The sequence below is a fragment of the Geotrypetes seraphini genome, chromosome 15 (genome assembly GCF_902459505.1).
Source record: "Geotrypetes seraphini chromosome 15, aGeoSer1.1, whole genome shotgun sequence".
Classification (NCBI taxonomy): Eukaryota; Metazoa; Chordata; class Amphibia; order Gymnophiona; family Dermophiidae; genus Geotrypetes; species Geotrypetes seraphini.
Window position 1 is genome coordinate 17,393,698 of NC_047098.1, and position 12,931 is coordinate 17,406,628.

Consider the following 12,931-nt stretch of genomic DNA (forward strand, 5'->3'; position numbering starts at 1 on the left):
ATAAAGGCCCATTTTTTAGTTAGAACTTAGAAATAGCAATTGAGATGTACAGGTCAGGATATGTCAATTTGTCCTAGAATTTTAGAAAATGTTCTGCCGACAAAGAGTCTTTCTAAAATACTAGATGCATTGGGAGCGTCCATTTTACAAATATCAACATCTAAAATATCAAAGAACCAACCAAGCATCAGACACATGTATGAACTGGCACATAAAATTATATGTTTCTATTGTCATAGAAACATGAGGGCAGATTAAAACCTAATGGCCCATCCACTCTGCCCATCCGCAGGATCCAGTATCTTCTCCTCTCCCTATAGGCTAGTGCTCTTCACACCTGCATTGTGATGTCATAGAGCATTATTTTTATAAGCTAAAGCTTTTAACACTTACATTGTGAGGTCATAGAGCTTTATAGTTATAGAAACATGATGGCAGATAAAAGGCCAAATGGCCCAACCAGTCTGCCCATCCGCAGGATCCACTATCTCCTCCTCTCCCTATAGGCTAAGGCTCTTTACACCTGCAGTGTGAGATCATAGAGCATTATTGTTATACACGTGTATGTCTGTCATTTTACAAACCTACTTGTCTATTAGGGGCATAATTCAAAAACGAAAACGTCCAAAAAACAGTCTAAGTCGGCACTTGGACATCCTAAAGTCTGTGACGTCCAAGTGTCAATAATTTATTTATTTAAAAATGTATCTACCTTATAAATCCTATATGGTTAGATAACAACAGTCATAAATAGTAGACAGAACATATATACTCAGCACATAAAAAACATTCCTATAAGATCTAAAATAGCTATTCAAAAAGCATTTGCAGGTAATTACATCACACAATATCTCATCATAAGAAAGCATTTACAAACAATTGTGTTTTCAACATTATCTTGAAACCCAACCTGACTGCACATAGGCGCAGAACTCCAGGCAAGGCATTCCAAAGCTTTACCCCCATCCCCACCCCCACCCCACCCCCTGACAACACAGCGTCGCCCATCCTGGAATGAGAAATTGTCATCCTGCCACCCAAACATGACTCCATACCGTTTTCTGATCTCAAACTCCTTCTGGGTTGATAAATCTCACAAAATCCTTGCAAAACAGTGGGAGATACTTGGTGCAATATCTGATGTACTGTCGGCAAAGTCTTTAACTATACCTCTTTGTTGGACTGGCAATCAATGCAACGGTTTCAGTACTGGCGTTATGTGTGTCATCCTAGGGGTACCTGTAATCAAAAACATTTTTCTGGACGTCTAGCGAGATGTTTCCCTCACTGTGTTAAGAGGCATGCAGGGCAGGATTAACCAATAAGCCAAGTAGGCACGTGCCTAGGGCCTGAAATGGCAGAGGGGGCCCGATGAAGGAGGGCATCAACATTGTTTTTTCCAAACGGCGATGGGCCCCTCCAGCATCGATCGGCAGTGCGGGCCCCCCCTGATCGGCAACGCGGGCCCCACCCTGATTGGCAATGTGCCCCCCCCCATTGACAGAAAGTAAGACAAGCAAGCAACGTGGGTAAGAAAGGCAACGGGAACTGTGATTTTGCAAGCGGTGCTGCTTGCCTAAAGCTTCCCTCTGACGTAGCTTCTTGTTTCCGCCTGGGTGCATGGTGGAGTGGGGTGGGGGCGTGGCAGGGGGGCCCAGTGTACTTGTGTGCCTAGGGGCCCTCGACCAATTAATCCTGCCCTGGAGGCATGTTATGGGCGTGCTTATGGCAGGCTAGACTTGGACGTCTTACAGGGATAATCAAACCTTTTGCAAAACGCTCTGGTTGGAATTTGGATGTTGTGGGCTAGACCTCTTTTGGAAGCATCTATGTGCCAAAAAGGTAGCTAAACTGACCAGGTGACCACTGGAGGGATTAAGTAATGATTCCCCCACACTCCCCCAGTGGTAACTTACCTTCTCCCCCCCCCCCCCCAAATCTGAATTAAAGAGTACTTGCCTCTCTCTAGAACAGCAGCACCTAGTATGGGAAATCCTAGTAGACCATCACACAGGTGTCTTAAGTAGCCAGCTGAGTGGGACAGTGAACCACAGAGAGAAGGAGCCAGAACCATAAGACATTCTAACCACAACATCTATGGTTTTAAGTATGAGCCCACCAAAATCCTACTACACTGCCGTATAGGTGCCACCTGCAGCCATAAGGGCTACTGGGGTAGTAGACAGGTGGCTATAGTAGATTTGGGGGGAGCTTTGGAGGGCTCACCATAAATTATAAGGGGTATATAAGGTGAGAAGTATATCTGGCACCCTTTATGTGACGTTCACAGCAGTGCCTTCTAAGGTGCCCCACTGCTCTGTTGGCATGTCTATGCGGCCAGTCCATTACAATGCTGGCCCCTCCCACACTCATGCCATAGAAAGAGGGCTACCACAATGGGGCCATTGTAGGCATCCAGAAAGGAGTCCCATATGCACAAGTCATCCCGCATGGGCCAGGTAATTCTTATGAAGTGGGATGGTTTCTTAAGATCTGCCGGGGCCGCTGATAGCCTGTGTACAAAGACATGCCCCATTACTGTAACTCTACATGCAACGTTTAACTTGCCTATCAGTGACACCATGTAGATAATTGTCACTAAATTATGAGGCACTGCCCAGTCCACTGATCTGGGTTTACAGTATGTGGGGAGGAACTTCTTCTGCCCACTTTATCCCCTTTTAAAATCTACCCCTTTAAATATAATTTTAAGCACTCAGCCCTAGTACATTTTCAGAGGCCAATTTAGGAACATAACTCTTCAAATTAAATGCCCAGATCCTTTGAATATCAGCCTTGTAAATTTTTAATCTCTCTAATAAGTCTAAGATTTTATTAAAAAATGAAAGAAATTGACATAACCAGATTGGACAAACATCAGAAAGTCAAACTTCCAACCTGTAGAATATTTTTGCTGCCTTTTTATATGGCTGAGATTTGACCTTGATAATGTAATTAGATTCTCCTTTTCCCTGCACCCTCCCCAGCTTTCTTTTTGTTCCAAAATGTTCCCATCTTTCAGCAACTAACAACGGAAGGCGCTTCATTTGAATAGCAGTGATTGGGTGGACTGATGCATGCTCTCAGAACGTATTAATCACAGTAAAAGCTGATCCAGTTGTTATGGTAGTATGTATTCTCATGGCACAGTCTATGGTGCATGCTTGAAAAACACTTTGGAGCAATTACAGTAATCAAGGCCTATTTGGGGGTCATCTGAGGGCTGTGTGTCTGGATTTGTCTGGCCAGAAGCCCTCTTAATGTTGCCACAAATTTGATTTTACAAAACATTAATTGTGCGTTGACGTTCCAACTCTGTGCGCACAGGCACTCAAAGCTCTCTATGAAGACTTCAGTATGGACATTTCATCAAAATGCATGTTTACTCTTCCAACACCAATAAAACCCTTGGGATTTCACCAAAATGAAAGCTGGGTTCTAAAGAAAAACAGTACAAGGAAAAGCATCGAGACTTAATCATACCAGTGAAGTCTGGCTCTATAATGCGTCCAGTATAGATTTAATCAGGGTATCCATTGTTACAAAAGATCCGGTACTGAAAGTCAGTGCATAAAACCAAGTGATGGTGTAAATGATGGTAAATCATTGTATCTGTCATAGGCACTCCCACTCTGTGCCTGAATAAATTCATGCAAACCGTTTTGAGCTCCCCTGGGAGAACAGTACTCGTAGAAAATTGAATAAATACATTTTTTTAAAAATCTCTGTTGCTCTATTCAGTTCAATGGCAAGAAACTCTCTCCCTTAGTTGCTTCATTCAGTTCAGCTTGGGGTCAGGCAGGCTTTGGCATGGCAGGGAGGGAGGGAGGGAGGAAGGACAAAGGCTGGAAGGTAGTGAGGGCTCCCTCTCTGGGCACAAACTCGGGACATAGGCAGTGAGGGCCACCGATTCCTCCTCCTTCCCTACCCCCCCCCCCCCACCATCCGCATTTAATTATCCCCCGCTGCAACTCTAGCGATTGGCTGGTCCAGACCTGCTCTCTGACGTCAGAATTGACGTCAGGGGGAAGGTTTGTGGGCCGCCTGGCCCTTCCCTTCCCAGAGTTGCGGTGGAGGATAATTAAATTGGGCAGCGAGCAGCAAGCAGCAACGGTGGCGGGAGGAGGATAATTAAATCAGGCGGACAGCAAGCAGCGAGCAGCAGTGGTGGCGGGGGGGGTGGGTGGGCGGTGGTCAGCCCATGTACCTCCTACGGTATGTGCACCGCAGGTTGAGAAATCCTGGTCTATAATATATGATGATGTATGCACGTTGATTTAAACATAATTCGCCTCTCAACCAATAACCAGTGATGATTCTTATACCTTAATACAACACTTTCATATCTCTGTAGACCAAAAATTAATCTAACCACAGTATTCTGGAGCAACTGCAATTTTTTTGATCAATTTTAATGTTACATTCAAATATAAAGAATTACAGTAATCCAGTTGAGGTAACGCTAAAACATCTGGACCAACAGGGCAAAATGATGTTCACTAGCCTAAGTTTCCTCATAATATATAAAATCTTCCTCCATAAATTAGAAATTCGATGAGGTGAAACTATCCTGTCTCCAACTAAATTAGACCTCATTCCTCTTCAGGCATTGTATGGGACTACTCTGGAGGAAGCCCAGTGGCGGGAGTGTGTGAGTTATGTCAACAACAACCTGGAGAATGCTGTTGGAGCTCTGTATGTCAAAGAGACATTTGCTGGAGAGAGCAAAAGAATGGTAAGTAGTTTACTTTTCATGCTATTCTAGGGCTGCCAGTTCACCCAGGCCATTCCAAACAGACTGATCCAGTCCTAGTTTTGATCTTTTGTGGTAAGAAAGATCCTCCCTCGTTGGGCTGGGCTGGGCTGGGCGGTGTGAGGGAGATCCTCCTTCTTCCTTGTGCCGGGCTGGACTGGGCTTTGAGCATTTGCGCATGCTCAAAGCCTTCTGGTCTCGCTCTCTCTGAGATTCAGAATCTCGGAGAGAGCGAGACCAGAAGGCTTTGAGCATGCGCAAATGCTCAAAGCCCAGTCCAGCCCGGCACAAGGAAGAAGGAGGATCTCCCTCGCACCGCCCAGCTCAGCAACAACGAGGGAGGATTTTCAGGCACTGGCACTGGCACGTCCTGTGCATTGGTGCTGGTGCCGGTGCCCAATTGGGTAAGAGATGTTTTGCGGTGCTGGGGGGGATGTAGGATCGCGGGGGATGGGGGGTGACGCGAGCGGGGGGGAGGATGCCGGTTCGCAGGCCAGAAGAGTAAGCGGGAGTGGGAGGAGGTTATAGCAGCATGCGCAGAATACGCGTGTGCGTGCTATATAAAATTTTTTTTACAGAAATGCTTTGGACCCGCGCGCTATACTCGTATGCGTGTTATACACGAATGCGCGTTATATGCGTAAAAATACGGTAATCAACAAGTGTAATATCTTATAGCAACAATATGAATTTATCAACAAGTTATTTACTAATTGCTATTTTTAAATAAATTTAATGGAGGCTTGAGGAAACCCACTGCTTATTCCTAGGATAATCAGCATAAAGTCCAAAACTTGGGATCCAGGTGCCTAACTTAATTTTCAATTGGGCTTAATCGGCACTGATAATTGAAAATGCCCTTAAAAAGTAATTTAAAAACAATTTTTAAAAATGTAATTATCTGGTAGGCGCCTAACACTTCAAGGTAGGCATCTACTCCGAGAGGCCTACCAGAAATTAGAGATGGTTGGGGCTGGATTCTGAGCGGATTTGGGGCATCGTTTGACTTGGGCGCCAGAAGCCAACTAACTTAGGTGCACTCATTTAGGCCCAAAAAACCTTAGCATAAATGCGAGTGTCCCTAAGGTTTCAATACCTACCGATGCCACTAGGCAAGAACCTATATAAGGTGCCTAGTGGATGATTGAAAATTGCGCTCAGTGATGCCTATGAGTTAGGCGCCGTTATAGAATCAGATCCTATGAGCATATGAAGCCTGAATCAGTAGGCCATGATGAGCGAATGTTGACTTGGAGACATACATTTTCCTCAACAATACCTACGAGACAAGCACATACTATTGCTCAAGGACTACTATATAGATCACACACTTCCTCACTTTATTTTCTTTATTGTAGGTTAGGGACCTCATTGATAAAATTCGTGAAGTGTTTATCGAGACATTGGATGAGTTACAGTGGATGGATGGAGCTTCCAAGCAGCAAGCTCAAGAAAAGGTCAGACTTAAATCATTCAAAAAATAATTGGCTCCTTTTACAGAGCTGCGTTAGGCTTTTTTTTATTGCTGGCCGCGGTGACCAAGCCAGCGCTGGAGTCCAGCAGGGACATTTAAGATAAGTGCTGCCATTTGGGATGTTCTGAACTGAATTTATGAGTTTTAGTGTCGCTGATGATGTTTTTGACTGGAAGTTGTTGAAGGTGGAAGGGTTTGGACAAATGATTAGAATTTTGAATCCAGGATGTTGATCTGAAATAACTCGGGTTATAAGACATCCTATGATCTGATCCATTTGTTCTATGATGTTCTACCTTTCCTTTTCTCAATCTATGCATTCCCCTTTGTGAATTTATAGAAAGTTATAGAATTCTATTTGCTATTTGCTTTGTGATATTACCTAACTTAAGATTGACAGGTGATTAAGTGCCACGTTCCTCGGTGCCTATGTTTTAGGCCCTGTTTATAGAATCAAGACCTGTCTGTCTATGGCAGCGGGTCGCAAACTTTTTCCGCCGCGGCGCACTAAACTCGGGGCCGCATCTGCAGGGCCTCTGAGCATGCGCGGGCGTCGACCGGCGATGTCGCACGCATGTACGTGATATCGTCACGTCAACGTTCACACATGCTCCTAGGCCCTCCAGATGCGGCCCTGAGCTCAGGAGCCTTCCTAAACTCAGACCAACTCCCTGGTTTTGTAAATCCCTCCATCGCCAGGGGAGGGGCAGGGAGGAAGAGAGACGCCAGCGCCTGTGCCCGGCAGTGACAGGCTCCTGTCTCTCCGCAGCACACAGTTTGTAATTCACTGGTTTATGGAAATTAAGTAGTTCCAGTTCTCTGGGCGGATATCAAATAGACCACTACCGTGTGCACTGTACAGTTCAATGTTTATGATTTTTTTTTATGAGTACAGAATTGTTTAATGGGATTCATGAACCTTCATTCTTACATTGTAGGCAATGGCCATTAAAGAGCAAATAGGATACCCTGACTATATCCTAGAAGAGCACAATGAGAAAATGGACCAGGAACTTATAAACGTACGTAGACTCTGAAAACTGTTCCAGTCTGCATCAGAAGGAAAGTACATTTTTATTTAAGTACACCAGTGAAACCGATGGTCTGATTAAGTTGTGTAGATGGGCAATGTGGAGGATTACCCGATTTTAGTTAAATAACATCTAGACCCATTGCCCCGCCCAGTTCCATTCTGTTACGCCCATGTCATGCCCCAGACCCGCCCCCCCTCAACCTGTTCTCGAAAGTCAGGAGGGCATCCGTGCATGAGCCTTCCCGACGCAGTCCCCAAAAAGAAACGTTTCAAGACCCAGACAAAGTGCCAAGCTTTGGGAAGCCGTCCAGACACCAGGACATGCCCTCTAAATAGAGGACGGACGTCCGATAACCCTAGCAATGTGCACTGGTTAACTCATAACTTCAGATTAGGTTCCCAAAGGTATAGCTTTGATTAAACAGTGGTGCTACCGGTGATGAGCTAGACCTTCTTTTTAAAATTATTTAGGAAACAAAGGCAGCTTATGTCAGTATATCTCATCTGAAGGAGCAGAGCTGGCCAGAGCGCCCTGTAAGAAACAAGCACTCCATCCCTGAATAAGACATCATTTATTTTTATTTTTCTTTTGGAAGATGGTAGTGTTTTTGCAAATGATACTGCTGCAGGAGTATAGTGCAACAGATTGCACTATGCACTTTACAATGCCCATTTTTTAATGCTTTTATTTTTAAAGGAAAGGCCATCAAACACCCTCAGTGGATAACTTCAACTCATATTTAAATGTTGCCATGTAAAACAGCAGAAGGTGTGGATCCTCCTGAACTATAGGAAAGCTGGGTTGGTTGATATCCAAAAACTGTCTAGTCCAGCTCTCTGTTTCTACCAGGGGTGAAGATTGGTGCTCTGAAAACGTACGTGTGTAAGAAACAAGGCACAGTGATTTATATCTGCTGTGCAGCTATTTTATAAACCTATGGTGGACCCACGATAACCATAGTAATGGGAGTATGTGGTGCACTGGTTAGAGCTACAACCTCAGCACCCTGAGGTTGTGGGTTCAAATCTCACACTGCTCCTTGTGGCCCTGGGCAAGTCACTTAAACCCCCATTGCTCTAGGTATGAGTGTGAGCCTATTGGGACAGACAGGGGGGGAAATATTTGAGTACCTGAATGTAAACCACTTAGGCTATAAGTAGTATATAAATAGTAAAATATAAAAAATAATACAGTCAAACCTCGGTTTACGAGTAACGCAGTATTCGAGTGTTTTCCAAGGCGAGCAAAACACTCGAGCAAAATGTAACTACTGCTTCACAGGGACCTGGAGGGGAAGGGAAATACCGCTACTGCTTCTGCAAAGGAAAGTGTGGGGGGGGGGGGAGAAGGGAATGGGGTGGGTGGGAGAAAATGCTGCTACTACTTCACAGGGACCTGGAGGGGAAGGGAAATACTGCTGCTGCTTCTGCAAAGGAAAGTGGGGGGGGGGAAGGAGGGAAATGCTGCTGTTGCTGCTGCTGCTGCACAGGGAAATGGGGTGAACATGCTGCTTGTAAGGGAAAAGGAGGGAAATAATGACAGACAGACAGTGGGAGGGAGGGAGACAGAAAGAAAGGAAAAAAGACACAGGGGCAGGGAGAGGGACAGAAAGACAGACAGAGAAAGGTGGCCAGGGAGGGAGAGAGACAGAAAGACAGACAGACATATATTCTGGCACCCGTTAATGTAACGGGCTTAATGACTAGAGAGAGACAGAAAGAAATACAGACAGACAAAGGAGGCCAGGGAGAGAGACAGACAGAAATAAAGATAGACAGGGGACCAGAGAGACAGACAAAGGGTGCCAGGGAGAGAGAGAGAAAAATAGCAGGAGGGAGAGAGACAGAAAGAAAGGAAGAAAGAGACAGGAGCAGGGAGAGAGACATAAATAAACAAAGACAGACAGGCATATATTCTAGCACCCGTTAATGTAACGGGCTTAAACACTAGTATAATATAATACTTGTACAATAAATAAAGTCAAAGGGTGACATAACAAATGATACAAATTAAATACAATAACATTCAATCTGTGAATTTAAGTAAACAATTCCATATCATATTAAACTGTCTGAAACTACCACGCTTAATTTTTTAAAGATCCCTCATATGTAATCTTTTCAGTGGCACTCCACAATTTTTTTAAGCTCCCTCATATATATGATTGTCAGTGCCCTCCACAGTTTAAGACCAAGAAGGCTCCCCTTATAATTTGCAAGCATAGAAGGAAAGAAATCAACAAGCCTGCATTTCATTAACAAGTTATACCACTGTCTTTTTTAGTTAACTTTCAGCGAGTACCAGTACTTTGAAAACACCCTGAAAAACCTACGGGCCGGAGCTCAGAAAAGCCTGCGAAAACTTCGGGAACCAGTTGATCACAATGTGTAAGTTTTGCTAATCTTACTTCTCTTCCACATTCTGGGGAATTCTGGGGCCAGAGCCACAACCGAGTCAAATCATTTCCAATCCACAAGTCTGGGATGCGTGGCTGTGCCGGTTTCGGGTGTGAAATTTTTTAATTCTGCACGACAACAAAGGATGCACCGATTGAGCTGACAATTTTCTTTACAGCATTCATGCCAGTTAGGTACTTCCAAAGTTATTTTGCTTAAATGCTTCCTCTTTAGTTCTTGTTCCTGATTCTAGTTTCTTTTTTTTTTTTTTTTCGGGCCCCCTGATTAGTCATCTACCACCGCCTAACTGCAGCTATAGCTGTGTTTCTCAACTCAGTCCTGGAGTGTACCCCGTGGCCAGTCAGGTTTTCAGGATATCCACAATGACTATGCAGAAACTTGATTTGCATACACTGCCTCCATTATATGCAAATTTCTCTCATGCATATTCATTGTGGATATCCTGAAAACCTGACTGGCCAGGGGGGTACTCCAGGACCGAGTTGAGAAGCACTGGATAGCATTTGGGCAGACAGCATTAGAAATTCCATCCTCCGCAGCCGTGAGGCTTGCGGGGCACCGCAAATCTATGCTTTCTGTGCAGGGCCCTGTGTTGTGGAGCGCCTTACCTCTGTCGTTGCGTCAATCGAACACGCTCTGGCATTTCAGAAAAGGGGCTGAAAACTTTGCTGTTTGAGCGTTTTTTGGGAGCAAGTCATATGACGTTTTGGGCTCCTTTTTCTAAGCCGCGTTAGGGCTTTAATGCGTGGAATAGCGGGTGTGCTAAAATGCGTGCGCTAAAACCGCTAACTCAGCTTAGTAAAGGGAGCCCGTTGAGTTAGAATAGTTCTCTTTACACTGTTTTGCATGTTCGTTTGTTTTTTGTTTGTTTTTTTAATTATTATTTTGACTTTGTATGTAATTATTGTTTCCCACTTAGATTTGTGGATAGGTGGGCTATAAATCATTTTAAATAAATAAATATTTATGGGTCCTTTCACTAGGATGCAGTAAGCACTAACACATGCATACCGTAGCTTAAAATGTTTCACCGCGGGACACGCTCAGGTACGGTTACCAGCTAGGCGTAACAATCTAGGCACCTAACTTCAGACGCCATGTATAGAATCTGGTCGTCTGTTTTAAAATACTAGCAGAACTTGGAAACATCAGAAGTGTCGACCCTAATACAGATTTTGGTCTCATCTGCAAAGAGGCAAACCTTACCAGACAGCCCTTCGGCAATATCACTTACAAAAACGTTAAAACGAGCCAGCCCAAAAATGAATCCTTGCAGCACATCACTGGTAAATGGTAGCGTAGTAAGGGAGGGGGGGACGGTCAGCCACAGGCGCCATGTTGGGGGTGGCACCATCACCCTTCCTCCTCTCCGCCCCCCCCCCGCCTCTTCTCACTCATCCCCTTGCCACGTGCATCCTCCCTTCCCCATACCTCTAGTTGTTCACCACCGTGAGCAACAACTTCAACGTGCTCCTCGTGACCGCGCCGTCTCTCCACCTGACATCACATCTGGGTGCCGCGCATAGGAAGTGACATCGGAGGGAGAGCAGACGGGGTCGCGAGGAGCACGTTGACGTTCTTGTTGCTCGCAGCGGTGAACAACTAGAGATATGGGGGAGGGAAAGGGAAGGGGAGCACGCAGCAGGGGGGGGATCAGGGAAGGAGCCGTCCCGGGCGCTTCTCACCCTTACTACGCCACTGCTGGTAATATCCCATTCCTCAGATTGAGCTCCATCTACCACAGCAGTCTCAAACTGGCAGCCCAGGGGGCCACATGCTGCCCACCAGGTACTATTTTGAGGCCCTCGGTATGTTTATCATAATCGCAAAAGTAAAATAAAACAGTTTCTTCATCGTATGTCTCTTTAGCTATAAATGACAATATTATTATTAAGACGTAGCCAAAAGGAAAGATTTATAAACTATAAAGAGTTTTATCTCATGCAAAATTGTCATTTCTTTAATAAGACAATAACTATTTTTTCTGAGGCCCTCCAAGTACCTACAAATCCAAAATGTGGCCCTACAAAGGGTTTGAGTTGGAGACCACTGATCTACTTTCTCTCACCTTCTGCCAACCAGTTCTTCACCCAGACTGTCACTTAAGAGCCCAAACCAAGGCCACACCGTTTATTTATTACTCATCTAGAAGGATATGGGTGACTAAAAATTATGCCAGGTGTAAACCAGGCACGGCCTCTGCGTGTGCAGATCACCGGACTTGATGGACCGAAGGTCTGATCCGGAGATGGCGCTTCTTATGTTCTTAAACAGAATTGTAACAAAGGCTTTACTAAAATCTCAATACCCCGCATCTAGCGCTCTTTCTTGACACAGCTCTCTGGTCACTCAGTTAGAGCACTGGTCTTTGACCTAAGGGCCGCCACGTGAACAGACTGCTGGGCACGATGGACCACTGGTCTGACCCAGCAGCGACAATTCTTATGCCTGACAATACATTTATATTTATTTAAAAAACATTCTGCCTCGAGTCCTGCCATCCATTGGATTCTAGAATAGACAGGCGGTTGCCTATATCACTAACAACTTAGAAACTATTCAGCAACTTAGAAAGCAGCAGTGGCACACTAAGGACAGGATGGGGGGGGAGGGGGGCTGTCTGCACTGGGTACAGGGAACTCGGGGGGTACTGGAGCGGTTGCAGGTCTGTTCCGGGGTGAAGGAGCAGCAGAGCCGATGGCCGCGCGCAGGCAGCCTGCAACCGATCCACGCACATTCCCACCGCCTGGAAGAGGGGGGGGGGATGCTCCAGCCAGAGGAGTGGGTGCTCTGCCCTGGGTTCCCACTCTACCAGGCATGCCACTGGAAAGCAGTGCCAGCAGAAAGTCCAAAACCTAAACTGGCATGGAAATTAATTGCATTGCGGATATCAGGTTGCCATCTGGCTCCAGACTTTCAGTGTAGCTTTGTTTAGGCGTCCGCCTGGAGCCTTCTATTGGACAGACAGTTTCATAATGTAACTTATATTTGCATAAAACAAACTAAGGGGGGGAATTCTATAATCGGCGCCAATATCGGCGCCGATAGCGTGTCATTCATGAGCCGGCGCGGATCATAGAATTTTGCTTTTACACCGACGCCTTCAATGTAGGCCACCATTTTAGAATCCTGCATTTAAGGTGCCGGTGTCGCGCTTATGGAAGCGCCTAGGGGCGCCTAAGGCCACTTCTGGCTCAAGCCATGCCCACACACCAGTCATGGGTGTCTTTATGCGCCCCTAAGCGCTTCTGTA

The 12,931-nt window shown here is 45.4% G+C and overlaps 1 protein-coding gene across 2 annotated transcripts in view; it reads left to right on the forward strand.

The window, feature by feature from the left end:
* The window catches only part of MMEL1 (membrane metalloendopeptidase like 1), a 138,458-nt gene that overhangs the window by 95,870 nt on the left and 29,657 nt on the right, over nt 1–12,931 (forward strand). For both annotated transcript variants that reach the window (XM_033922970.1, XM_033922971.1), the window contains exons 13-16: nt 4,607–4,735; nt 6,112–6,210; nt 7,166–7,249; nt 9,545–9,648. In XM_033922970.1, coding sequence (XP_033778861.1) covers nt 4,607–4,735; nt 6,112–6,210; nt 7,166–7,249; nt 9,545–9,648 — 416 coding nt within the window. The remainder of the gene's footprint in view (nt 1–4,606; nt 4,736–6,111; nt 6,211–7,165; nt 7,250–9,544; nt 9,649–12,931) is intronic.